General features: G+C 31.5%; 1 protein-coding gene across 2 annotated transcripts in view; it reads right to left on the bottom strand.

Annotated features, from left to right (window-relative positions):
* LOC134721251 (teashirt homolog 1-A-like) overlaps nucleotides 1-26,787 on the bottom strand; it is a 53,251-nt gene extending 26,464 nt beyond the window's left edge. The window contains exon 1 of one of the 2 annotated variants that reach the window (XM_063584087.1): nucleotides 26,652-26,787. In XM_063584087.1, coding sequence (XP_063440157.1) covers nucleotides 26,652-26,691 — 40 coding nt within the window. In that variant the 5' untranslated portion in view covers nucleotides 26,692-26,787. Of the gene's footprint in view, nucleotides 1-4,104; nucleotides 4,224-26,651 lie in introns of those variants that run through there. The other variant, XM_063584089.1, reaches the window with a different exon arrangement.
* Nucleotide 26,788: the final 1 nt, after the last annotated feature.

Below are 26,788 nucleotides of genomic sequence, written 5' to 3'. Positions count from 1 at the left end.
AAAAATTATTATACATGTATATATTGTATATACATGTACACATCTAGAAAAAGACACAAATCCACATCATATCACATAATAAGCTCCTCAACATTTTAAATCCTTTAGTTTTAGACTCTTTTTCAAATACATTCATTACCATGCCTTTGGATTTTATTCCCCTAATCAAATAGAACTCTATAAAGTACAAGAAGCAAAACCAACAAAACAATGGCGGCATAAATCATGCACATCAGATTTACCTTGAGAAAAATGTCCAGCAGCTGCCTATAAAACATTCTATAATGACAAATGTTTATTGGGTCAGGACCCTCGCAACTACCTGGGGCTTCTGCAAACAGGCCATCTGCTTGTGAAAAATGAATTTACTACCAGCATAAAACCTAAATATGGTTATTAATTTAACAAGCACACGTTTAGTAACACTTGAATCTAATTCGAAAAACAAATTGCAACAAACAAAACTACCTATATATATACAAAAATAAGATTGATTGAATGATTGGTGTTGAAGGCCACTTTGAGAACTTTTGTGTTATCTAATGGCAGTAAGTTTTTAATAGTGGAGGAAACTGGAGGCCCAAGAGAGAATTAAAATTGGAAACTGACAGTTCTCGTCATTTAAGATTGGAAACTGTCAGTTTCGTCATTTAAGATTTAAAACTGACAGTTCTTGTCATTTAAGATTGGAAACTGACAGTTCTTGTCATTTAAGATTGGAAACTGACAGTTCTCCTCATTTAAGATTGGAAACTGACAGTTCTTGTCATTTAAGATTGGAAACTGACAGTTCTCGTCATTTAAGATTGGAAACTGACAGTTCTTGTCTTTTAAGATTTTAAGATTGGAAACTGACAGTTCTCATCATTTAAGATTGGAAACTGACAGTTCTCGTCATTTAAGATTGAAAACTGACGAGTTCTTGTCATTTAAGATTGGAAACTGACAGTTCTTGTCATTTAAGATTGGAAACTGACAGTTCTCGTCATTTAAGATTGGAAACTGACAATTCTCATCATTTAAGATTGGAAACTGACAGTTCTCGTCATTTAAGATTTGAAAACATTTCTTGTCATTTAAGATTGGAAACTGACAGTTCTCGTCATTTAAGATTTTAAGATTGGAAACTGACAATTCTCATCATTTAAGATTGGAAACTGACAGTTCTCGTCATTTAAGATTGGAAACTGACAGTTCTTGTCATTTAAGATTGGAAACTGACAGTTCTTGTCATTTAAGTTGTCATTTAAGATTGGAAACTGACAGTTCTTGTCATTTAAGATTGGAGTCAAACACATCTGTCACACACCAGAATCAAATTCACAACCTCAAAGTCGACTGGCTAGGGTCAGTGGTGGATCCAGGGGGAGGGTTCCGGGGATTGGACCCCCCTTTTTTTGGACGATTAATGCATTTGAATGGGGAAATATATAGTTGGAACCCCCCCCCTTTTTTTAAATGGCTGGATCCGCCCCTGAGGGTTACAGTAGTTTAAAAAAAAAAATAAGATGTTGCATGCACTGTCCTTCAAAGTATTGAAAAACATGAAGAAGGATTAAGACAGATCTGAAACACATACATGCATATACTCATCACTGTCATTGGCAGATGACAAAATATGCAGTCATTTTGTATAGTTGTTACTCAGATGAGTGTGATGAAAATATTTGTTTTTAGTCAACATAAAAATTTAAAGTAATGGCAAACAGGAAGAAGGTATCTGACAGATCCCAAAAGTGCTCACACTTAATAATTCATCAGTGTCAAGCTGATCGCCAAATTATGAATTCATTCCATCTTAGAGTGCCTGACAAAAGTGTGACAAAAATATATGTGAAGGATTAACTGAAAGACATATGATGCCAATATTAATACATGTACTAGACTTCCATTTAAAAATAATATAAATACTTTAACAACTTCATTCTAGATCAGCAACAATTAAACAGGAGTTAATTAATTTGAATTACATATGTAGAATTTAGGAGTAGTGTTGGTTTTCATTTAATAATGCCTCCATAGTTGATCAAGGTTACTATTGCTCATCATTGATTACAATTGTCAAACTATGGTTGGATGTGCTTTACACCATGGTCTACTACAGTTTTCCACCTTTGTGACCATGGTTGACCATTTTATTAATTTAACAAGCACATGTTTAGTAACTCTTGAATCAAATTCGAAAAATTTTGACAGATAAAATGGTCAACCATGGTCACAAAGGTGAAAAACTGTAGTTGACCATGGTGTAAAGCACATCCAACCATAGTTTGACAATTGTAATCAATGATGAGCAATAGTAACCTTGATCAACTATGGAGGCATTATTAAAGGGGTGTATCTTTGGCAAATTCCCTGTTTTCATATTCTATTCAATCAATGAATCACGTAAAGTCAGCCTCATGAAAAATTTGTTCAAAAGTTAAAAGGAACCTAATGTCAGTGGTTGTCTTATGCTTTTTGTCAACTACATTTGTATTAATTGCAGACCTTTTCATAGTCACCATTAAATGTGTTCCCTTTTTTATACTATAGAGATCTATATAAAGCTAAATTTTTATATTGGACATCTAACTGTTTGATCCCTAGATGTCTTATTTGTATCCACATCTTTGCCTGCTGCAGGCAAGGGTAACAAGTCAATAGCTGAGAGGGGGACTCAATCACTATCCTTTGTTTGCGAAGATGTTCTATCAATGGTTGCTGCCTCTTTGGCATTTAATATAATTATAACATTTTCCTTTTATTTTTCTTCTTTTTGTACTTGCAAGAAATATTTGCCACTGGACGTTTAGCAAGCTAGAATCAATCAAATCTTTTAATTCACTGTATGTTTTTTTCCAAAATTTCTATTAAAATATAGTAAAATAATAATTTTTTAATGATAATATGACATTCTGAGCAATTTAAAAATTTTCAAGGACTGCATGAACATGTAGTACTGTTACAACCAAAATATCATTTTTCATTAAGCACTTGAAAATCAGTGGATTCATAAACATCTTGAAATTTTAAATATCAATCCTTTTTACTTTGAGAGTGTCCGAAGTACTTGTACCAATATTTTATTCACTTTTTTCTCAGGGTGGATGACGAATGTGAATCTTTACCAAAAATAGAACTAATACATTTTTATTTCCTTAAAAATACTAAATTTTCACATTACTCTGGTAAATAAATATAGTTTTTCAAATGTTGATTTTAATGAATAAATAAACCATTAATAGTCTGAAATTAGAAACCTAGCTGATGTAAAACATTCAATATAAAATGTAAATTTTTTAACATTATTTACAACAGGATTTGACACATTTAACAGCAATTAAACTGTGTTCAATAAATTAAATAAATTGGCATGTCTAGTCAATCCCTCAAACAAACCATCCTACATAAAGTATCATATTTTGTCTCCGGTTTTTTTCTTTTTGGTATTCAGCTTTATTTTCCAACAAAATAGGAACTGTAGGATCAGTTGATAGTCTTCAGGGTAATAAAAAAAAGAAATGATTCAGACTTCCTTGTAGAGTGAATGGCTAAGTTTCTAGAAAAATGTATGCTAAAGACAGAGTCAAAAATCAATAACTTCAGATACTTGTAACCATCTAAAAGAGAAACAAATAGACCTATAAAGAACAGCCACCATCCATGGCTTGAAAGGCTATCAAACTTTGTCAAAGGTATTTTCAAACCTTTTTTTTCTGTAAATTTTTTTCACTGAAAGTTGAAGTAGAAATTTAGAATTGAAATTAACTCAAATAATTACTTTTTCAAAGCACTGGTCATTATACATGCATATAGAAGTTTACCGGTAACTAAGACCCCCAATAAAAAATTGAAAATGCTTATTCTGTATTTGTCCCTTGTTGCATGTCTTCATTTTCACTAAATATTGACCTTAGTCTAGGTATATTGGCATAATGAAGAGTCTTTATCATTCCAATTTAAAGAATCTTGTCAACCTCTTACAGATGTCATTTGCGTACTTTTCAAACACCTAGCTAGTGACAAACTTTTGAGAATGAGTGCCTAATGATACGAAGGTCCAATCTATATTAAGAGCAGAAATGATCAACTTCTAATTAAATGTTGATTTTTAAGTCTTACCTTTTTTAAATATTTGAATTTAACATCTCAATACCTGAAGAAGCATTAGTAAATTGGTACCAATTACGAAAATCAATTTCTGAAATTCATCTTTCCATGCAAATTACATAAAAGATATAAATAATAAAGAATATGTGATAATAATTGAGTAATGAATTTCTTAACAGGATGTGATAAATGATTTCTCCCCAGGTTTTAAGATTTAATGATTGGCCTATCTGATACAGGTGTCATCCCTGATTTTTGACAAATACGTCACTTTCGTCTTAAAATCATTTTTCATTTTTAACGTAATATAATTTACATCTGAGAGAACTTTCTAACAATACTTTACAATACTTCACACCTGCGCCATATCACAAGTTAATTAGGTTAACTCATTTATGTCGATTACAACTGCAATAATTTTGTAAACTTATACTTGAATCGTCAATATTTGACTTTCTAAAGAAACTAAAGAAGAGGTGTTGCCGTTGATTAATGACAAAGTTGTACATATTTTTGAAAAACATCTGTCACATTTTTAAACTTAAATTATGATTGATATGGCACGCATGCACAACTAAAAATTATTAATTTCCTCTAAATTCATTAAAAGATTAAGATTAAAGCCAGTAATTTATGTATTTCAATACAAATTGCATAACTCACACATTATTTATTTCCTCCCATAACTGCGTACTGACATAACAAAATTTCTCACATACTTTTCCCAAAACAGCAATATATATATATTTTAAAAAAAGAAAAATCGTTTCATATAATTTTCAATTCAAAAGATTGATAGTCTTCATTAATCTAAAGCCAACATTATTCATATGTGCATTTTAATCCAATATATGATGGTCACCATTTATATAAAGCCAAAAGCCAACATTATTCATATGTGCATTTTAATCCAATATATGATGGTCACCATTTATATAAAGCCAAAAGCCAACATTATTCATATGTGCATTTTAATACAATATATGATAGTCACCATTTATATAAAGCCAAAAGCCAACATTATTCATATGTGCATTTTAATCCAATATATGATGGTCGTCATTTATATAAAGCCAACATAATTCATATGTGCATTTTAATCCAGTATTATCAGATATAAAACCATTGGTCACACCTTGCCACAATCTAATAATCCCGAAATAATAAGAAATTTAATAATGCGACAGGTCTTATCAATCAAATTAAGATAGATCAAATGATATATTACATAAGTTTAAATATCAAAATATATTGTTTTGTCAAAACTTACTATATAAATGGATATGTTAAGTATCTACTGTTTACAACAATGAAATATAATGGTCCATTTAAAAGTACACATTTTAGTATGAGTATGACATATTTTTCCATGAGAAATTACTAATAATACAGTCATGCTTAATATATATATAGTGTTTTTCTGTCACATGTATTACTATTGTTCTTAATCTTGTGGTTTTTGTTTTTATTTTTTGGCCAATGCACTTTTGACTGTTAAATTTTTTGGCCAAGACATTATGTCGTATTGTTCTTCTGATTTTTTCCCTCCTGACCCCCCCCCCCCTTTTTTTCCATTGGAATCATAAAAAATAGGACCTGTCCTCCTATTTATATTGGAACTAGATTGCTCTGATGTCCAACAGCAATTGGGGTATTTCAACAAAAAGTTAAGTCCTTTTGGAACCCAAACAACAAAACTTCCTTTGGAAACAGGTCTTTTATCTAACGCTTTTTGTAGATACCAAATTTTTAAACATCTGAAGAAGGAGATATCCCATTTTCACAAAAGAAACTTGACAACATGAACTTTCAAATAGTCCTAAATCAGTAATTTGGTCCTAAATCATTAACCTATCAAAGATATCTGATGTGGCCATCAGATCATAGATGTCAACTTATCTGCCCTTTGAAGTTGGAGCACTCCCTTTTATGAAAAGTTTGGACATTTATGATGCATTGAACTTAAGATTTTTGCTGTTTAACCAATAATCTTACAACCAACAATCAAATCTTAAGAACTATAAACTTAGTGAAACCAAGATTTTGGAAATCTTGATTTCTTTTTTTATCATTTTCTTCTTTTTTTCAAGGGAGAGGGGGTTTTGTAAACCTTTAAGCTTCTCTCTATTCCAGTATGGGAAAAAAACACGCTTCTGGTTTGTTATGAATCTACACAACTACCGATGAGACACTTCTGAGTATAATGAAGCAGGAAGTTTAAAAATATTACAAGGGCATTTGACAGGCATGACGGGTGACTTCTCATATGATTGATCAATGCTTTTTTCATTTATATGAATAACAACTTAAATTCATTATATTGCACCCAAAAACATAAAAATTTCAATAATTCTATTATACTGCTTGCTTCATTCTATACCCATGCGACAAGGTGTTTTTCAATCTACCTTGGTACTAAATATTATGGCTTTGTTCAGACAGTTTAAAAACTAGATAAGGTTGATGTATAAAATATTGATTGGATTTAATTGTGTTTTGTTGCTTGTTTGATCAAACTATGTCCATCACAGAGAACATTTACGAGTGATTTATGACACGTTATTAGACAAGGATTTTAGCTACTGCAATGTCCCAGTATTGACAGAGCTTTTGAAATCTGATTGGACTGACAGGACCACTAACATTTGTCATTTCTTCTGATACAGACCCAGTGATAAAAGAATCCATTAAAGCTTGGGACAATATATCATTTGTGCAATGATCATAATTTTTCTGGAGTGCATTGTCAGAGGGTACACAGGAGTTAATCTATCACGCGGATACACCCACCTTAATAACATGACAGTCACAACTTAAGCAATCCTGTTTTTCTAAAGATTGTAATTCTTAAGTGTTATAAAGGATTAACTAAGTAGAGGTTATGCTAATTCAAAAGAACTTATCCTTGTTTTCAAAACTATTTTAAGACATGTAAATCTCTAAAAGTAACAAATCCTCTTAATTTACTTTTAATAACAAAAAACAACCATAAGCAAATCATTTCTCCCTTAATTTCCTCATAGTTGACCTAATACATGAAAATCATTATAGTTTTAACTCTAGAGGAAAACTTATGCAGTATTTTGTTTTTATATTTTAAAGGGGCATAACCCATCGAAAAATCACATAGCAGTAATATCAATTTGGTAGAACATAACTTTTTAACAGGAAAGTTGAAAAACTAAAGACTACAGTTCTTGTCATGAAAACTTCAATAATCACTCATTTTCCCTATAATATCTAAGCACATGCAGTTTATAATCACATAAGCAACATGACAGGTGTCACATGTGGAGCAGAATCTGCTTACCCTTCCGGAGCACCTGAGATCACCACTAGTTTTTGGTGGGGTTCTTGTTGTTAATTTTTTAGTTTTCTATGTTGTGTCATATGTAGTATTGTTTCTCTGTTTGTCTTTTTCATTTTTAGCTATGGTGTTGTCAGTTTATTTTTCGATTGATGAGTTTGACTGTCCCTCTGGTATCTTTCGTCCCTCTTTTATAAATGTCTCAGATTTTGTTTTACCTTTTATATAATATAAATAGGTGAAACCAAATTTCATTGACAACTTGCAGCCTGTGTTTTAAAGGGGCTTTGAAATAGATGAGGACTTATCTGCGGGAACAATCCTTGTTACTAATGTATCTACAAAAGCCTCTTGAGTAAATTGTCTAAATAGCTGTGTTCACAAAATGTTAAAGAAAGATGGGAGGGACAGTCTGTTTTATATACTGTCAATCACAATATGACAGAGGAAAAAAGTACTACTGACTAACATTGTAAATATTCATTCAAAAATACTTTTAAACAGGATAATAATAAAACTTTTAAAGTCTTCAGAAAGAATCAATTTATAATTTGGAGTGCAGTTATGGACAATACAGGTGCCTTGTGGAAGATACTCAGTTGATTCATCAACAGTTTTTAAAAGTTTAGCACGCAAGACAACTATTTGTCTACAAAAGACTCCTCAGTGAAACATGAAGCAACAAATTAAAACGACCATATAAAGCATGCAGTTGAAGAGCATTGAGGACCCAAGTCACTCCATGCATTTTTAAGAAAATTAAGTATGAAGTTGAAGAGCATTGAGGACCCAAGTCACTCCAAGCATCTTGAAGAAAATCCAATACAAAGTTGAAGAGCACTAAGTAATTGGAGAACTCATGACAGGCCCAGTCACTCCAAGCATCTCAAAATGAAAGAGAGAAGAAAGCACCTGTATACCCTCATGTCAGCTGATTCATTTTACCTGTGCAACACCTTTGTATGACAATCAAACTCATCAATCAAACAGTACAGAAACCTTTTTGAAAATCAATCTTCTGAAAATCTCTCTCCTGCCTGGGATAATCATGGTGAAGTCAGTCATTTAACTGATTAATGGACAAAAGAAAAATTTCTGAATTAAAGAGTGAAGATCAAATAAATTATGTACAGAAAAATTTAATGGCTTTTTACATCCATCCTGTCAATTAGTTTGAGTCATAGTGTCTATGACCATTAAAAATAAGGACATATTTCTCTTGGCCTCCATTTTTCTTTTCCCAATTTATGGGAAGTTTTCAAGTGATTTACTGCTTTGAAAAATTTATACTTCAAAAGCCATGGTATAAATATACTTTAAATGGTGTAATTATATACAATATGTTATGTCTTTTCTTTATATTTACTTGACATGAGAAGACATCAAATTCCTGCCTACATTTTGCATTTTCTAACTATAAATACATGTACTTTAACATTAAAATTCAAATGTTCAGTTGAGGACATATTTACAGGTGTTTTATTCCATCTTTGAGGTAGATTCAAATAAAAAAATCGAGCAAGAATCAAACATAATCTTGGAGCATTATATTTGACAAATTTTGAGGGAAGAAAACATATTCTGAAATTTGAGATGACCACCATTCTTCATATTTAGCAAATCAATTATTGGTATCAAAAAAGTCAAGGAGTAGTAATAAAAGGCTGCGCTTTAGTGCATGATACACTCCTTGCTCTTTTAACTTGTCTTTTATGCTTTAAATGAATTTATTTGATCAACTAGAAATAGTGTGAGCCCTGTCAAAAAAAAAGTAAAATCACAAAAATACTGAACTCAGAGGAAAATCAATTTGGAAAGTCCATAATCACATGGCAAAATCAAAAAACAAAACGCATCAAAAACGAATGGACAAGAACTGTCATATTCCTGACTTGGTACAGGCATTTTCAAATGTAGAAAATGGTGGATTAAACCTGGTTCTATAGCGCTAACCCTCTCACTTTAATAACAGTCTCATCAAATTCCGTTACATTTACATGATGCGTTAAATAAACAGTTACAATCAATAAAATAGTCAAAATATGGGAACATCAGTCATCATCGTATAACAATTTAACAAATCAAAACCCCCCCCACATAATAAATAAAAATGTACAAAAAAATTGGCACTATTAAGGTCAATAGATATAAATAATTTATCAAAGTTGCATAAAATTTTGTGAAAGTGTTAGTTATTGTCCCAAAATTGGAAAATCCCCCCTTTTTTAAGCATAAAAATTCATAACACGGAAATGTAAAATCTTAAATTTATAAAAATTGAAAGGGAGCTTACTTCAATAGATATAAACAATTCACCAAAGTTTCATGGACATTGGTAAAAGCCTTTTTGAGTTATTGTCCGAAGTGTTAAAAATTCCCCCTTTTTTTTATGAAAAGCCCCATAAATCCAAAACTTAAAATCTGAAATTAAAAAAAACCAAAAGGGAGCTTACGTCAATAGATATAAACAATTCACCAATGTTTCATGGACATTGGTGAAAGCCCTTTTGAGTTATTGTCCGAAGTGTTGAAAATCCCCCCTTTTTTATGAATAAAGCCCCATAAATCCAAAACTTAAAATCTGAAATTAAAAAAAAAAGAAAGAGAGTTTACGTCAATAGATATAAACAATTCACTTAAGTTTCATGGAAATTGGTGAAAGTGTTTTTGAGTTATTGTCCGAAGTGTGGACTACAGACGGACAACGGTATACCATAATGTGTCCCGTCCCATGCGTATAAAAATGTAAATTACCCCCTAAAATATATTCTTTTTTTCTTTTAAAAAAAAAATGGTCAAACCTCTGTTATCACTCATTACAGTAAATTCAATAGTTTAAAAAGTTCAGTCCTCAAACAGAGAAGCACTTACAAGTTAACACATTAAAGCAATCTATCAATAAAACATGGCCAAAAGAAAGTATACAACCTACTAGATCATCATACGATCAGACACAGTAGTCAAGATCACTGTCAGTCCAGGCTAAATTGCTTAGTCGTCATTATGGATCAAATGTGCTTTATAGAGCAATCAACAAACTTTATTATCTTGTTTTTAAATGAATTGTCCATTTGCATTAATTTTAAAAGGTAAAAGTTCCTGTAATTCACATTTACAGTGTCAGGAATGCATTTCAGGCGGATCGTAAATCGTCAACGCCAGACGTCTGAGTGAAATCTGTCTGTAATGAAATGGTAATGGAAAACCTGAAGCTGTCATTAACTTTTGCTAATTTAATTTTCAGCTCTGTTTTTGTAGATTTTTTTTCCTAATGAATTAATTCCTAACAAGGGTATGACCTTGTTTGTTTTTTATATGAATCAAGTACATTAACTCATTTACTGTCGCTTGAATAGAACAGTTATAAGACTTCAAGAAAGTTTAAGCAGATAATTTTTTTATCCCAATGTATGAAATAAAACTTAATCACCAATAAGGAAGCAACAATATATTCCTAAGGCTTAACCAGTTTAATGGCTTCCCAAATCATCCATAGAGTGATTTTTCAAAAGCAAAGCAGGTGAAGCTAGCATCTTTTATAGATAGGCTAGTATTTTTTAAATCAACCCTACTCTGACAAAAATAATGTTATTGACTAATAGTTCTGAACTTAAACTTAAGCAAAATAATTTACATCAGTATATGTTGATCATTTAGTGCCCAACTTATTCATTGTTATAAGGACTAATGGAACACAATTTTAGGGTAGTTGTACCCCTTAGACCCTACATGCTATTTTTAGTAGGTACTTCCCAAACACATGGGGTCACTGTAACAAGACTTTATACATTGGTTGAATATTGGCATGAAGAAATTTTGTGCATGAACAATTCTGCATATATATATACATTGTGTTTATGAAGATAAATTAAGGTAAATATTTCAAGAGCTGTAAAAATTGAAAACTTTGGTTGAAAGTATAAAGGGATTTTGACTTCTAATAACACCAATAAGTCTAAAAGCCAGTTTGTCACTATCAAAGTTTTTCATCAAAAACTTGGTCAAAGAAAAAACTGCACTTTGATTGGATAATTTCTGGCAAAGTTTTAAGAAATAGCCATTTCCCCATCCTGAATCAACTCTCAAATTATATTTGGATGGAAATTGTTGTCATTAGTAGTTGCATTGGGTTCACTGCAATCAGGAACAATGATTATCAGTTATTATTACCACAGCTATTTGTTGTTGTCAATCATAATTGGACATTGGTTTTTATGATACTTATGATACACTTGTAAACAACTTGATTATCACAATGAAAATTTGATTTTACATAGAATTTAGTATGGTAATTGGTAATTTATTATCTTCTTCTCATCCTAGCTCCACATTACAGTGAACTAGTTCCTTAGAAGGGTAATAAAGTTTTGTGAAAATGTAAATTTAAGTAAATTCATGAAATATTTGCCACTAAACTTTGAGCAAATAGCAGTCAATTGCTATTTACACATTAGATTACTATATATCTATATGACCTATATACCATGCTTGAATGTCTTTGGGTAAGTTTTATATCTAGGTTTTCTTGTTGGTTTGGATACATCAATGATACTTTACCAGTGCAGTCTTCTTGTAGGTTGCAACATGGTCGCATCTAAGTGACTAGTAAGTCTGTTTTCCTTCAGTCTTTTAACCATCTTCGACCATGGTTATTGGCGATGTTTGACACCATGGTTAACCAATGTAGAACACGATCAACCATGGTCTAACAAAAAATTGACCATGGTCGAACACGATCAACCATGGTCTAACAACAATTGACAACGATCAACAATGGTCTAACAACAATTGACCATGGTCAAACACGATTGACCATGGTCACTGATGGACACTTGTTGTCAACCATCAGGCTGCTGTGCTGACCATGGTGCCAATTACATGAAGGTGGTCAACCATGGTCCATGGACAGTGACCATGACTTTTTGCCTGGGAAATTTAGTCTCTGCTTCATTGTAAACATGATACAACTTAAATGTACCTTCTTTCTTTGACATGTCTAAGGATTTTCTTTAATCACTTATAATTGACCTTTAAAAAAAAGCATCACAAATAACATTTTAACAAGCCAATTAAATGTGACTCAAGTGTCACCATCAAACAAGCAACATGACTCTTTCAATAAATGTTAAACACGGAAAAATGCCTTAAAAAAATAAAATAAAAAACTTTCAGCAGATTAAGACGCAGATCTGATGCCAATTACATACATGACAAGACATTTTTATCCAAATTTTGCATGTTTACGATAGACATATGCCATTATATCAGAGCCATCAATCCTCAAAACGCTTTGTTGAATTCCATCAATGCAGAAACTTATTGTTTGATATTGACATTCAGCGCTGAATTAAAGGAATCAGTCATCCTATAAATTGAGGGTACAATTCCCAAAAGTATTGTAAAAAAAATAAAACAAGACATGATACTCTGTTTATCCCTAATTACTAAGGATGAAATCTACTTCTAATCTAGAAGAATCAAAAAGGATTAGGTCAATCATTTTTCTCTTATACAACAATGTTTGTCAAGTATGGTAATGATCATAGACTTAACTGATTTTTCGTGAAATTGAGAGCTTCCACTGGGCAATATTTTTTGTCAGAAACAATGCTGGGTTTTTTTTCCAGATAAACAAACCCAGCCTTAACCTCAAATTTTCATTGTGGGGCATACATAATTGAATTTAAAATAAATAAGGAATGTGTCCATTTGTTAGCATTTCATATAAAATATTAAAGGGACACAACTCCTGTATGGGAAAAGTGACACTACCCAAATTTGTGCTTGATCTCAGTTTTGTGGTAATAAGTTTTGTGTATATAAGTTTCATAAAATTTGGTTGAGGCAAACTTAAGTAAGTATGGAAACGAAAAAGTCAGCAATTTTTCAATTTCTAAAAGGGCATAACTCTAGAACATTTAAAGTGACACAACAAAAATGCATACTTGATCTGTGTTTTGCAGTAATAAGCATTGTGCATAATTTTCATCATAACATTTGGTTGAGGCAAACTGAAGTTAGAGAAGGGAAACCAACTTTGTGATGTCCCTAAGGTCAGGGACGGATGTATGTACAGACGGACAAGGGAAAAACGTAATGCCCCCCTCCCTTACAGAGAGGACATAAAAAATAATCCCCACATATATACCGAAATTTGTAGATGCTGAGAATGGATGACATTTTACAGGATACATGTGTATCATAATTTTTTTGTTAACCCTGCCACACTTACATGTTTTTAGATAACCCAACAACACTTGTGAAAACCTAGCTAGATCATCACAGCATACAGGAAATAGTCTTACCCTTGGCACTAAGTAACTGAGAAATGAAACAAGACACAAAATTTGAAGCTGAATTTAATGAATCCTTTTGAATTGACATGTTCACCTAGTACAGTAATTCCCTACACCGTATATAGTTGAACAAATAATTGAGTCTTATGTAGACAAAACGTGTGTCTGGCGTATATACAAATTTTATTCCTGTTATCTATGATGAGTTCATTTGCATATTGGAACTAAGAAACATATCTATAGATATAAAGCATGAAAAAGCAATGTTGACAAACAAACCATGAAAATAATGTAAAGGTCAGATAAACTCTTCCAAACGGACATTAAAATATATCTTATAAACATCAGAAATTGACTTGATCATCATGCGCATCAAGTCACAGAAAGCAACTTATCATCTTAATTTGAAAAAATTTCGTCCAAGGGTTTTTAAGTTATTGCACGTACACTGTTTGGCAGCTGCCGCCCAGCCATCAGACGTACATCATCAAAGTAATATCCAATATTTTCCTTTGGAAATCTGGTAAAACACGAGGACAATTAAAATACAACAATAATAAATAATACTTTAAAAAAAAATAGATCTTTATTACCAAGATCACGAACAAGACCAAGTCAGCTTGTAACCTTCCTTTCCCTAGCTAAATCATTGTACTTTTCACAAATTTATCTCAGGTTTTACGAATATAAACTCTCAGCTGAACACGATTTTTAAGACTACGAATGGCTGCTGATACCTGTCATACCAAAGTCATGTAACAAATTCTTAAGAAGCATTACAGACCAATAATTCAATGACGGGACATGTCAGTTTAATTTTTTTTTATTTACGAAATGATTTTTATAATACTGTCCTCTTACAAAGGAAATATAATCTTCTTATTTGTTTGCAAAATTCAGTAAATAATGAGATTTATTCAGATCATGTCTAAAACTCACAAATCAACTAAATCAAATAAATAACAAAAGAAGACAGAGACTCGGATGGAGTTTTTGTCAGAAAACAATCCAAGTCGTCTTCAATAAATCACCTCCCTACATGTGACAGTCTCAATTATAATGATTTTGACAAATATAAATGGGAAACTGCTTGCTTTTAGTTCTGGAGTTGTATTTACACCAGAAAAATGGATTAACTGAACTATAAAATGGCATACATCAGTCTTAAGAGATAATTATCTATTACATGATCAAACTTCTATGTACGGTGACACTAGCACATCAAAACTCAAGAGGGTATCATTTAAAGCGGCTTTTACACCAAAGGATAAAATGACAATTTTTTATTATTGTTGTTTAACTTGTTGGATTGCTTTAAAATTCTGTTGTTGGGAGCTTGACAATTCAAAAAGCACTTAAACTATCAACCTTGAGTTTTATTTATATCTATGCTTTCATATAATTCTTCATCAATAAAATACCAATATAAAAAAGAAGTGGTATGATTTCCAATAAGACAACTCTCCAAAAGAGACCAAATGACACAGAAATTAATAACTATAGGTCACCGTACAGCCTTCAACCATGAGCAAAGCCCATACTGCATAATAAGTCAGCTATACAAGGCCCAGAAATGAAAATGTAAAACAATTTAAACAAGAAAACTAACAGCCTAATTTATATAAAAAATGAACGAAAAACAAAGATGTAACACATAAACAAACGACAACCACTGAATTACAGGCTCCTGACTTGAAACAGGCAAATACAAGTCAGAATTATATGGTGGTTACATTTTCAGTGTAGAGGTTTTTTTTAACAGCACATTGCTATATTCCTTGTCAAATAACTATTATAAGCCAACTATTAATTCAGTTGAAATATAAACAATTTTGTCCTTTAGTACTGGTAGGGAACTGCTTTTTTCAAAATTGCCTTAAGCTTTTATGTACCTCCAAAATGCCAAACAAATATTTCAATGTCCATCCCTGAGTATATGTATTCACAAGCATTTTAGGAATGAAAACTGAAAGTCAAGCAATTATAATATCAGATTTTACTTAAATACAGTATATAAATAACAAGGTGTGGGCTGATTGCCAATGAGAAAACTCTTCGTCCGTAGACAAAGAGGTCAGCAACTTGAGGACAACTGACAACATATAGCCTTCAACAATGAGCAAACCCATACAGCACAGCAAGCTATTAAATGGCTCATAAACGATAAATTGAAAAAATGTCAATTAAAAACTTTAACGGCAAGGTACTGGAAATATAATTGTTCAGGAAACAGCTCTCTTTAAACTAAGATACTCTTAAGAGTAGGCAAAGTTAAACTTAAATGATTTTGGCCTGTTTGGTTACTTTATGCCCTGAAATGTTTTATATCTTTGCTTCCAAACTTTGGACACAAGCATACACAAAATGACCTCTAATAAGGATATTCTGGAAACATCTTATGCACATATAAATCATATTAGTTACATTTTCACTCAGATCAATTTTGATATAAATTAACACTTTACCTTAAGTGACAGCTCTGGGTTAATTGAAGGTGTATAAATCATTTGCTAGAATATAAGTTAACAAATTCAAATTTCAGTTGTAAAATTAAATGAATGTGAACCACATTTGCTGGTACTGAGATTGTTCTCAAGACACTTATAAGTATCTGAGATATTAACTTGACCACCAAAACTTAACCTTGTTCACTGATACATGAAATGAGGTTGAGGTCAAGTGAAAACTGTCTGAAGGACATGAGGACCTTGCAAGGTAAGCACATACCAAATATAATTACTTATAATAAGAGAGAATTTAACATTACAAAAAATCTTAACTTTTTTTTCAAAAAGTAACTGAACCATGAAAATGAGGTCAAGGACATTGGACATGTGACTGACAGAAACTTCATAACAAGAGGCATCCATATACAAAGTATGAAGCATCCAGGTCTTCCATCTGCTAGATTATAAAGCTTTAAGAATTTAGCTAACGCCACTGCAGTGGCCACCACCACCGGATCACAGCCCTATTTCGAGCTTTCTGCGACTTGTCGCAGGCTCGACAAAAAAACAGACAACAAATTTCAATATGCCCCCCCCCCCCCCCCCCCAAAAAAAAAAAAAAACAAAAAACCACAACTTTAAAGACCACATTAAGGGGAATTTAATTCTTTCATACGTTTCAATTTAATATCAAATTGAGCAAAAGTAAATAATGTGCGAAAATTGTGCCCCTTTTCAGTATATACTTATAGGTTACACACCATTAGATTTAATGGGCTCAGCCATTTTATGAGCACAACATGGTATTCAGAATTAAGAGTATGGCGAAATCCTGATTGGTCGATATGTGAGCCCGTTATTTTTTATTATTAGAGACTTTGTGCACTCTGCTTTATACAAAAGGCAAAATAAAAATTATTCCGTAGTCCTAAAGGCACTGAGATGACTTTTTAATGCTAGAACAAGACATTTATTTTTTAGGTCAAAATTGATAGGCATGGGAGATAAGTACAAAATACGCTAAGAAAAGCAACGCAAACCTATATTTTTTGGACCAAACTATACTGTCCAAATAACCTTTCTTTGATTCTAGCAAGGTTTTGTTAACAAAAAATCAACTTTCTAAAATCTGTATCTCGAAAAAGGCTACCATTGTCACCAATAGGAAAATAATTGTTTATTTCATTCTATAATCAAATGCATTTGCCAAACACTACTGAGTACTGACAACTATACCAATCAATGGTATATAGTCCTACTAACAACTTTGACATTAAGTGTTGTCAGTTACCTGAATTAATTAAACTGTCATTAAATCATTACAACTGTTTGTTTTATTATAATCTCACCATACCTGACTAATCACAGCATAATTAAAACAACCTAACTGTCACCTTCACCTGTAAAAGTGACATGTACTTGTCAGTAGACTGCTGGTGGTCCTATGCTTGGTGGTGTAGGCAAGGGAGGCATACAATTGAGATTATAGTCAGGTTACTAGCCCTTAATCCCACAGTTCCATCTATTTGTTGTAACCAGAAATTTTTACCAAAAAGTAACTTAGTCATACACTAGAAAACAATTTGGTAAAACTCTCATTCAAGGGCAGCAACTCCTTCAAAAAGTACATTTTGAAGATTTTATATTTAACTTATAATATATGTAGATTTTGGTTTGCTAACTGTTTATATATATAGTTCTCTATCTAGTTCAGTTTAAAGATACTTGCCAAAAATAAAAATAAATATATTCTTTCAATTTAAGGGCAATAACTCTTATAAGAAGTTGATAAACAATTTTGATAATGTTGAATTTATTTATAGCTTCTAGTTTTCTCAAAATCTTAGAAATGGAACAACAACAAAAACTAATGTAACCATTGATTACAATTGGTAAACACTAAAAATTTGGTCCATGTCAATGAACCCTGCCAGATCAGAATGCCAAAAACTTACCATTTTTGTGCTATTTCATGGCGGACAGTTTTTATTGGTTGAAGAAGCCAGAGTACTAGTGTCTTGAGAGAGGCTAGTAATTCAACTACTTAAGACCACTTTACCACCCAGACCTCTTTCACATAAAACATAATGTTGACCAATGGACCATACAAATTAGGTCAAGGTCAGATGAAGCCTGCCAGAGAGGTAACTCTCTTTAGACCACTTAGCCACCCTTAACATGAAAACTTAATATTGACCAATGAACCTTTTTTTACAAATTACAATTTTTTGTATTATTTTTTTTAAAGTTTTACCGAAATCACATATTGCAAGACACTTATTTTCTAATTGTCTGATTTTGAACAACTTGTTCACAATCAGGATCAAACAACAGCTTGTGTCTCAAGTTATCTGAACCTGTTTTGATGAAAATACAACCATAAATTTTCAGACCTTGAAAATTAACAACAAACACAAAACTACAATGATCATACATTATCCCAAAGTATCTGATAAATAGAATATAATCTTCTGTTAAATTATCATATATTTTTCAATATGAAATGTCATATGTGCTTATCAAACAGAAAATCTGTCAAGCCAACAAAGATCAAAGAATTCAAATATTGAGTTAAACACAATGATTATCAATCTCTGTCATATCTAACAATGGCTATTATCAATTGTTTAAAATTTAAAAAATTTGGTATCTGATATCCCGGATCAATCTTGCCAGTTATAATTCAATACCTTAAGTGCTTAAACAATTTGTTCTTCATCCTCCTATCAAGTGGGTGACATTAATTTATCCCCATTAATTGATTAATTAGATAATTTAAAACCCTATCAGAAAACAATGTCGCTAATCTCCGTAATTGCTGCACAAAACTGCTTCATATTACTACATGTGAGATGCATAAAATTTCTTGGTGTCATTGCTGCAATCTTTTGAGCGTGATTTATACACCCCCCATTCTAATTTGTTATCTATTAATTGACATCTTTATCTAGAAAGCAAACCAAGCCCAGACCTCAACCTATTGACTGACGTCTTTTCTTGAGTTATCATATAGTAAACAACTTGCCCTCATCTCGTGCAATCTATTATTACAATTGGGTAATAGATTGCATATCTGTTTTGTAATGTGCCATAAAATTTAGATGATATAATTCCTGTCACAGTGACATGGTCCATACCTTTTTTCCCTGATGTTTGCACTTCAATTCTCATGTCTGTGAGGTCTGGAATGTGAATTATAGCTATAATAGATAACTTTCACCATATTTGTATAATTTTATGTCTTTCAAAAATAAAAAAAAGCCACAAAAAAAGTCTTGAATAACATCTTTTTCACTCTTTAGAAATGATTATATTTCAAACAATTCAAATCTTTCATAATTGTAGGGATTGCTGAAAAAAAAAAAAAGAATTTAAGCTTTCCATTTGTTTGAGTTATTGGTTTGCTGTCTAATTGAAAACACACCAAATCATTCATTTTTTATTTAAAATTAAAACCAATTGTTACTATATAAATACAAACCAATAATTCCTTAAAAACAAATGGGTCATTTGATGTTTTTTCACATGATTTTGTCAAATACATATACCTGAGTATGGTTGTCTATACAGATTTTTTATAGTCTCTTTTCTAGACTCATGGCAAATTAAAGCTTGGGACACTTGTCTTATTCACTCTTTTATTGAAGGCCTTTTTGAACTTTTGAATTTTGTGTTGTTCATGTTGGTTTGCAGTCTTTACAATGTATACTCCATACTTACTTAATTTCATGATTTTCTTTTGAACACATTTAAAAGGGGCAATTCCTTTTCGGAAAATAAAACAACTTTGTAACTTTTGTTTAAACAGAAGATACAAGTTCTTTCAAAAAACATTCTTTCAATCTGTTTAAGCATAGTAATTGCTACTAATGATTCAAAATCAAAATTTTCAATCAATAGACCAAGGTTTAAAAAAAAAAAAAAATGACAGCTATTTACAAGACCAAGTGTGAGAAAAATTTACAAAATAAAATTCCATTCTGCAGTATAAGGCATTTTTAAAAACAATTTAAGGAAAAATCGTGCTTCCAAGTCCAAGTTGAACATTTCTAAGACCAATGATTTATCCTCAGTCACTATACCTTTCCCATCATTAAAATCCCATTCCATCAACAATTTTGTAATTTTTATTGAATTCTATACAAAGCGTTTTGTGATAACATTTACCTTTACCTTGCTCAGAAGCATATATTTTCAAGACCGGATCAATTACAAATATGTTGCTATGGAATCTGAGTATATAAAACTGTCACAACAGACATAACAATCAATTTGTCATCAATTTCTGTCATTTCAAATCTCAAGCTATAGAACTGCAAGTTCCTTTATTAGGAAAATAAAATGTAAAAAGAAACTCCATAGACATCATAAACTTGTTCATCCTGTAATTTGCCAGTCTTTCGTGACATTAAATCATGGATTCTGATATTAATTCAAAAACGATATTGTGACCGATTTATTTATATGTGAACATTATTATGATGATCTTTCTCATTTACCCTTACCTGATAATACTTTGTCAACCTTTGTTTTTCATATTTTTTTTAGTCAAAACAGTAAGTGTCTTCTTGGAAATTGTATAAATTTAATTCAAGCCAAACTAAAAATGCATTACATAGTTCAACATGCTCAAATGAAGCGTGGTACCTGATTTCATTAGGTTGCTCTGATCTTTAGTTCCTGAAAAAGAACTGTTACATTAATGAGACCAAATTTTGATTTTTTTCTTTTCAATTGTTATCTGATTTCACAACCACTGATATTCAGTTTTAAAAAGGTTACATGTTTGTTTATTTTCATTAAAAGCTAAGCACTAAAAGATGTTTCTCAAAATCTAAGAATTTTTTTTTCAATTTTTTTTTATATTATATGGCCAATTTTCAAAAAACTAAATATATATGCTTCATATCATGCATGACAACTGTGCTGCATTTCTTCATGTCCATATCTTTTCGCATTGATAAAATGTTTTTTTTTTTAAATGTAACAAATTCCATCTGAATTCAAAAATTATAAATAAGGACTGACTGTCTGTCTGACAGGCAAAGTGAAATTGTGGGTTCCCACATCCACCATGTGGGATTCTAAAGATCTTCGACTTTAACACTACATTTCTTTAAATTTTAATGATATTACATGTATAATCAAATAGCATCAATCCCTAATAAATCAACCTAAAATAAAACATCTTCCAATACATTATTAATGTACACTGTGCAAAATGATTTCCTGCATAGTGCAACATGTTAATAGACTGATGTTATTCAATTAGCATTATAAACAGATAAAAATAACCTAATAGAAATGAAATAACAAAAGACCACTCTGGACAAGATGACACCTTTTTAATAGTGTCTGAGGAAAATTACCTAAAAAGGATGCAAATGACATCCCAGATCTGTTCGTCCCTGATCAACATGACAGACCCCTGCCGATTTCCTTCACTTCACCTTGCCCGGTGACAGCTCAGAAAAGTATCAACACGTCTTTCTGTCAGAAACAACTGCTAAAAGGATTTCATACTACTGATTTTTCCAGCAAAGACTGTCACTTTCAATAAATCAACGGACGTTTTTGTCCTATCAAATATTGAATATGTAGCTCACTCAATATAAGTTTTAGTTCTTCCTTGTAAACAAATTCCAGAATTGTTAAGATTGGTAATTATCTATGTATTATACCAGAAAATGAAACTGATCGCTAATTAGATAACAATACCCTGTATCTCTTGTCATTCACAGTCAATTGACATGAAAAAAACCAAAATGTATTATTTAATAAATGTAACAAATTGCATCTGAATTCAAAAATAATTCTTATTTCTATTTCTTTAGCTACATTTGCTTATTAGATTTATGAAAGGTAAAAATGGTCCCACAAGTTTAGGATTAATGCTTGAAAAAATGGTATTTTAAAGGAGTTATTTGATTTCTACCTGAAAAGAGAAGGTTTTAATGATAATGACACTTTTAGGTCTTTCAAATTTGAAAAGAACAAATTATAATAAAGCTATTGAATGCTTATATTAAGACATACTTATATTTTGCATTTTAAAAGCATTATTGTCCAAATTCATTAATTCACAAAAATCAGACTTTTTGTCCATTTATAATAAACAATCGCAATAATTGATGAAAACAAATAAAATTTACAGTTATGTTTCAGATAAAAATAAGAATGTGTTCCCAGTACATGGATGCCCCACTCGAACTATCATTTCCTTTGTTCAGTGTACCGTGAAATTGGGGTCAAAACTCTTATTTGGCATTAAAATTAAAAAAAAAGATCATATCATAAGGAACATGTGTACTAAGTTTTAATTTGATAGGTCTTCATCTTCATCAAAAACTATCTTGACTAAAAACTTTAACCTGAAGTAGGACAAAAGGATGGACAAACAGACAGACAGACAGACGAATGGACGTACAAATTAGAAAACATAATGCCCCTCTACTATCGTAGGTGGGGCATAAATGTTATTTTGTCTTTTTTATTCGTATTAGGACCATATCTTGCATTTAATGCTTAAATTTAAGAAAGACAAATTAAGGTGGTACCCTTAAACACTTAACCTCATTTTAAAATTATGTTTTGCAACAAGACATCTTATGCTTTGTATAAAACTGGTATTATGTGTAAAAGAGGGACGAAAGATACCAATGGACAGTCAAACTCATAAATCTAAAACAAACCATCAACGCCATGGCCAAAAATGAAAAAGACCAACAGACAAACAATAGCACACATATGACACAACACAAAAAAAAAAAAATAATGAACAACACGAACCCCACCAAAAACTAGGGGTGATCTCAGGTGCTCCGGAAGGGTGAGCAGATCCTGCTAAATATGTGGCACCCGTCGTCTTGCATATGTGATTTCAAATCTGGAAGGTCACATTCATGAAAGGGGAGGGGATTGTAGTTACGACATAAGGAACATATTCGATATCATTTGTTAAACGGTTATTCCATAACGGTCAACTAACTCGTGATGGCGTCCGTAAAATTTACGCAGGGATGATTTCAACTTCACCATTTGAAACTCTTGGTTAAATAGCTTCCTTGTGAGCAGCAACCCTCTATCAAGAAAATCATGATAGGAAATGCAAGCACGGGAATATCGTATCAATTGGGAGATATATACCCCATAAGCAGGTGCTGCTGGAATGTTGCTACTTAGAAATAATATTTTGGTAAAAACTTGGCTTATAAATATTTAATTTTGCCCAAAACTGTGAATTAGCTATTCAAAAGACCAGGTTCATAGGCATATCAAGGGGGCCCTTGAGCCTGCCCCCCCCCCCTTTTTTTGGAAAAATTTGGTTGCTAACATAGAAAATCACTGAAACATGACTGGAGCGGGCTCCTCCCTAAGCTATTGTGAAAAGGTGATAAAAAAAATTGAAGACAAATTACAACAACAAGACTGATGAGATCTTGCAATATCTATACCTCGTTCTGGGTGTTGGAACCACCAAGATTCATGTTCAGTGTTTCAAACTATTGTCAAACAGGTTGCATCATGGAAAACTACATATTTGCAGTAACAAGTCAAGATTACAAGCTCTAGATCAAATCAATTCTTCAAAGAAAAACTAGCAAAATAAATCTGCTTAAAACAAGCATTATAATATAGCAATACTTAATAAAATTAAGTCCTACAAATTTTGAATGCCCATTACATACAATGAGTTCAAATTTGATTTAAATCGTAATATACCCAGAATCATTTCACTGAATTTTCAAATGAAAGGTACTCCATAATAAAAGTAATAGTTCTTGTATAATGCATCTGAGTGTAAAAGAATTATCAGGTTCCTTGACTAGTGTAATTGTCCCCTCCTATGAAAATCCCTGACCTTGGACCTACATTATAATTTGAAACCCTAAATAAAATGACATCTATAGGGCTTGTAGTACTCCTATTAAAATGGTTGTTACAATGTTTGCTGCAAAACTTCTTAAGGATTTCAAATGTCAGATGCCAGAAGGCACAGTAGTATTACTTTTCTAATATGAAAAATTCCCAGAAGCACCAACCTGCTCATGGTTGGTGGTTCTTTATTGCTTCTTCCACCAATAAAAACTGACTGCCATAATACAGACAATAGTGCTAAAAGTGTCGATAATGGAGCATGATCAAGCTAAATTTGTGAATGTTAAACATAAGAGATGCAGAAGCAAACATTTCAAACATTGACCTTTACTCAAACCCATTCAAGATCAGTATTTAACTAAGTTAGATCAAATTTGGATACATACATGTAGTTGAAAAAGTAACATCATGAATCTAAATTTTTTTTTGCATTGCTTATCACTGTTTGATCTATTGACCCTAAAATTTAGTCTTGATCTTTGTCTTACCCCAGTTAATAAAAAAAGATGTGGAGTATACAACAATAGGACAGCAACCCATTGACATAAAAAAAAAAAAACTTTTGCCATAATGTTCATAAAATACGGAGGAATACACAAGCAGTGCTCTTGATGAAACAGTTACTTCTTCAACACATTTTTGGTTATCTTTATGAATTACTTTTTATAGACACATTACATATTTGTTCTTTCAGATGTCCTATACTTATCAAAAAAGGGAAAAGGAATTTCAATGAGCAACTGTGTTACTTTGTCTGCTAAAATTTATAATGCAACATTGTTTTCACTTTTACTTTTTACTGCATTGATCTATGACACATGTACATTACTTACGCCTCAAGGGTATGAAGAAATATGACAATCCTTAAGGCCAGTGGGAAGCAGAACTTATAAAGAACATGCTTAACCCAAGTACTTTTTACTTGCAATTTCATTTATTTACGACATACATGTACAATTAAAAGAGCAAGTAAATTTCAGAGGAAAAGTCAATTTAAGAAAAAGCTTTACCACAGCATTGCACCCCTTCACTTAAATTGCTTTTTCTAAATTTAAGATTTTCTGTCATTTAGAATTGAATATGTTTCCACTAAGGGAGATTACAATTTGTCATAATAAAAGGTCAATATCTATTTTGGCATCATAAGTTTTAATAAAAGTTGCTGTTAATTCTACGTACTCCTTAAGACTTTTACACCACATTTCTTTTGATTTCCAGATCTGAATCTTCAACAAATTTAAGATCCATTAAAAAAAATTCTTGTTTGTTTAATAAATTATAGCTACAGCAGATAATTTAATTTGCATTAAAGCATGTGAAACATTTTGAAAGTTCTTCCCATATATGCCACCTGTTCTTCCAACTGCAGGCTCTGCTTAAATTTTGCACATTGCACTTATTTTCAAAATCAATTTTACCTGACACAAATAAACGACAATTTTTAATGACATATTGGTGATATATATCTTTTTCCTCATATATACCAATCTGTATGGGCATAGAACTTGATGCTACTGATAAAAACCACCCCACTTAAGTCTTGTTGTGGTATTTTCATCATTAACAATAATTTATGAGTATTTGGCTGACATGTATGAAAAATAAATGATGTTATTTGTGTCTTCCTTTGACTGATAACAGCACCTATCAATCAAATTGCAATTAGCATCTCCTGTTACACAACTGAATGGTGTATTCAAACCTTTGGAATTACCAAGAGATCTTACATCATACTGTTTGAACCAATCAATTTTTTCCTCATAATTTTAATAGCACGAATATCTATATATATATAAATAGATTTAGTTATAAAATATCTGTAAATAATAAAAAAAAAAAATTAAAAAAAATGCTATAGATTTTATATCATATATATATGGACAAAAACATTAAATATCACAACCATGACAACTTAAATTTTCAAATATTTTTTTTAATGAACTTTTGTAAGTCCTCTTATGATTTCTTTTCTTACTACATGTAGTTAAAAATAAAAAGTAGATATTTCATAAAAAAAAAAGTCAAATGAAATGTAATATTACTAATTAAACAGGTTTCAGTTCTTTTTTATATAGTATTAAACACATTATCCCTTTTCACCTTCATCATCAACTGAAATTAAATCGTTAATGTCATTTTATCTACCCCATTATCAACTTGTTACCTAATATTTTCTTTTTAAAAAACTGTTTGGAAGCAAATGTCTTTGTGTGTGCACTGCTGAACAAATACACTTTACAATAAAGCTAGAGGTGATTGATGGCTTAGCAGATTGATTGTACTGGCTCCACAAAGGCGCTGTGACAGCTGATTGACAATCTCCAATGAAATTTTTGATTGATACCTTAGAAACACTGGCAGATGTCTGATGCATAGATTCAAGGACCAATACACAATTGTTTAATGGCAATTGCAAATAATAAACATTCGTGATAGAATCGATCAAAAAGAATGAAGTGTCATTTATTATGTAAATAGATACCCTTAATTAGTTTTTGGCGGCGACTCGTCATTCGGGTATCTGCATTGAAAGACTGTCATTTTGACAGACGACGTGTTTGAGTGACAATTCAAGTGTGAAATTCTGTGAATATAGACAATGTCAGTAGTTAAATTTGATTTTGTACTTACATTTACATCTTTTTGGTTGTATCTGTTTTCTTCTTCCCATTCCTAACTTCTTTTTTGATGAGAATCCATCTGTTTGTTGACAGAAATATGTTTTGAATCTTACCGCACGTGAAGTGGTCGGGGCAGTGGGCTGAACT

This window comes from Mytilus trossulus, chromosome 6 (genome assembly GCF_036588685.1).
Source record: "Mytilus trossulus isolate FHL-02 chromosome 6, PNRI_Mtr1.1.1.hap1, whole genome shotgun sequence".
In the NCBI taxonomy this organism is placed as follows: Eukaryota; Metazoa; Mollusca; class Bivalvia; order Mytilida; family Mytilidae; genus Mytilus; species Mytilus trossulus.
Note: the sequence above shows the minus strand (reverse complement) of the source record. Positions and strands in the feature narration are given on the sequence as shown.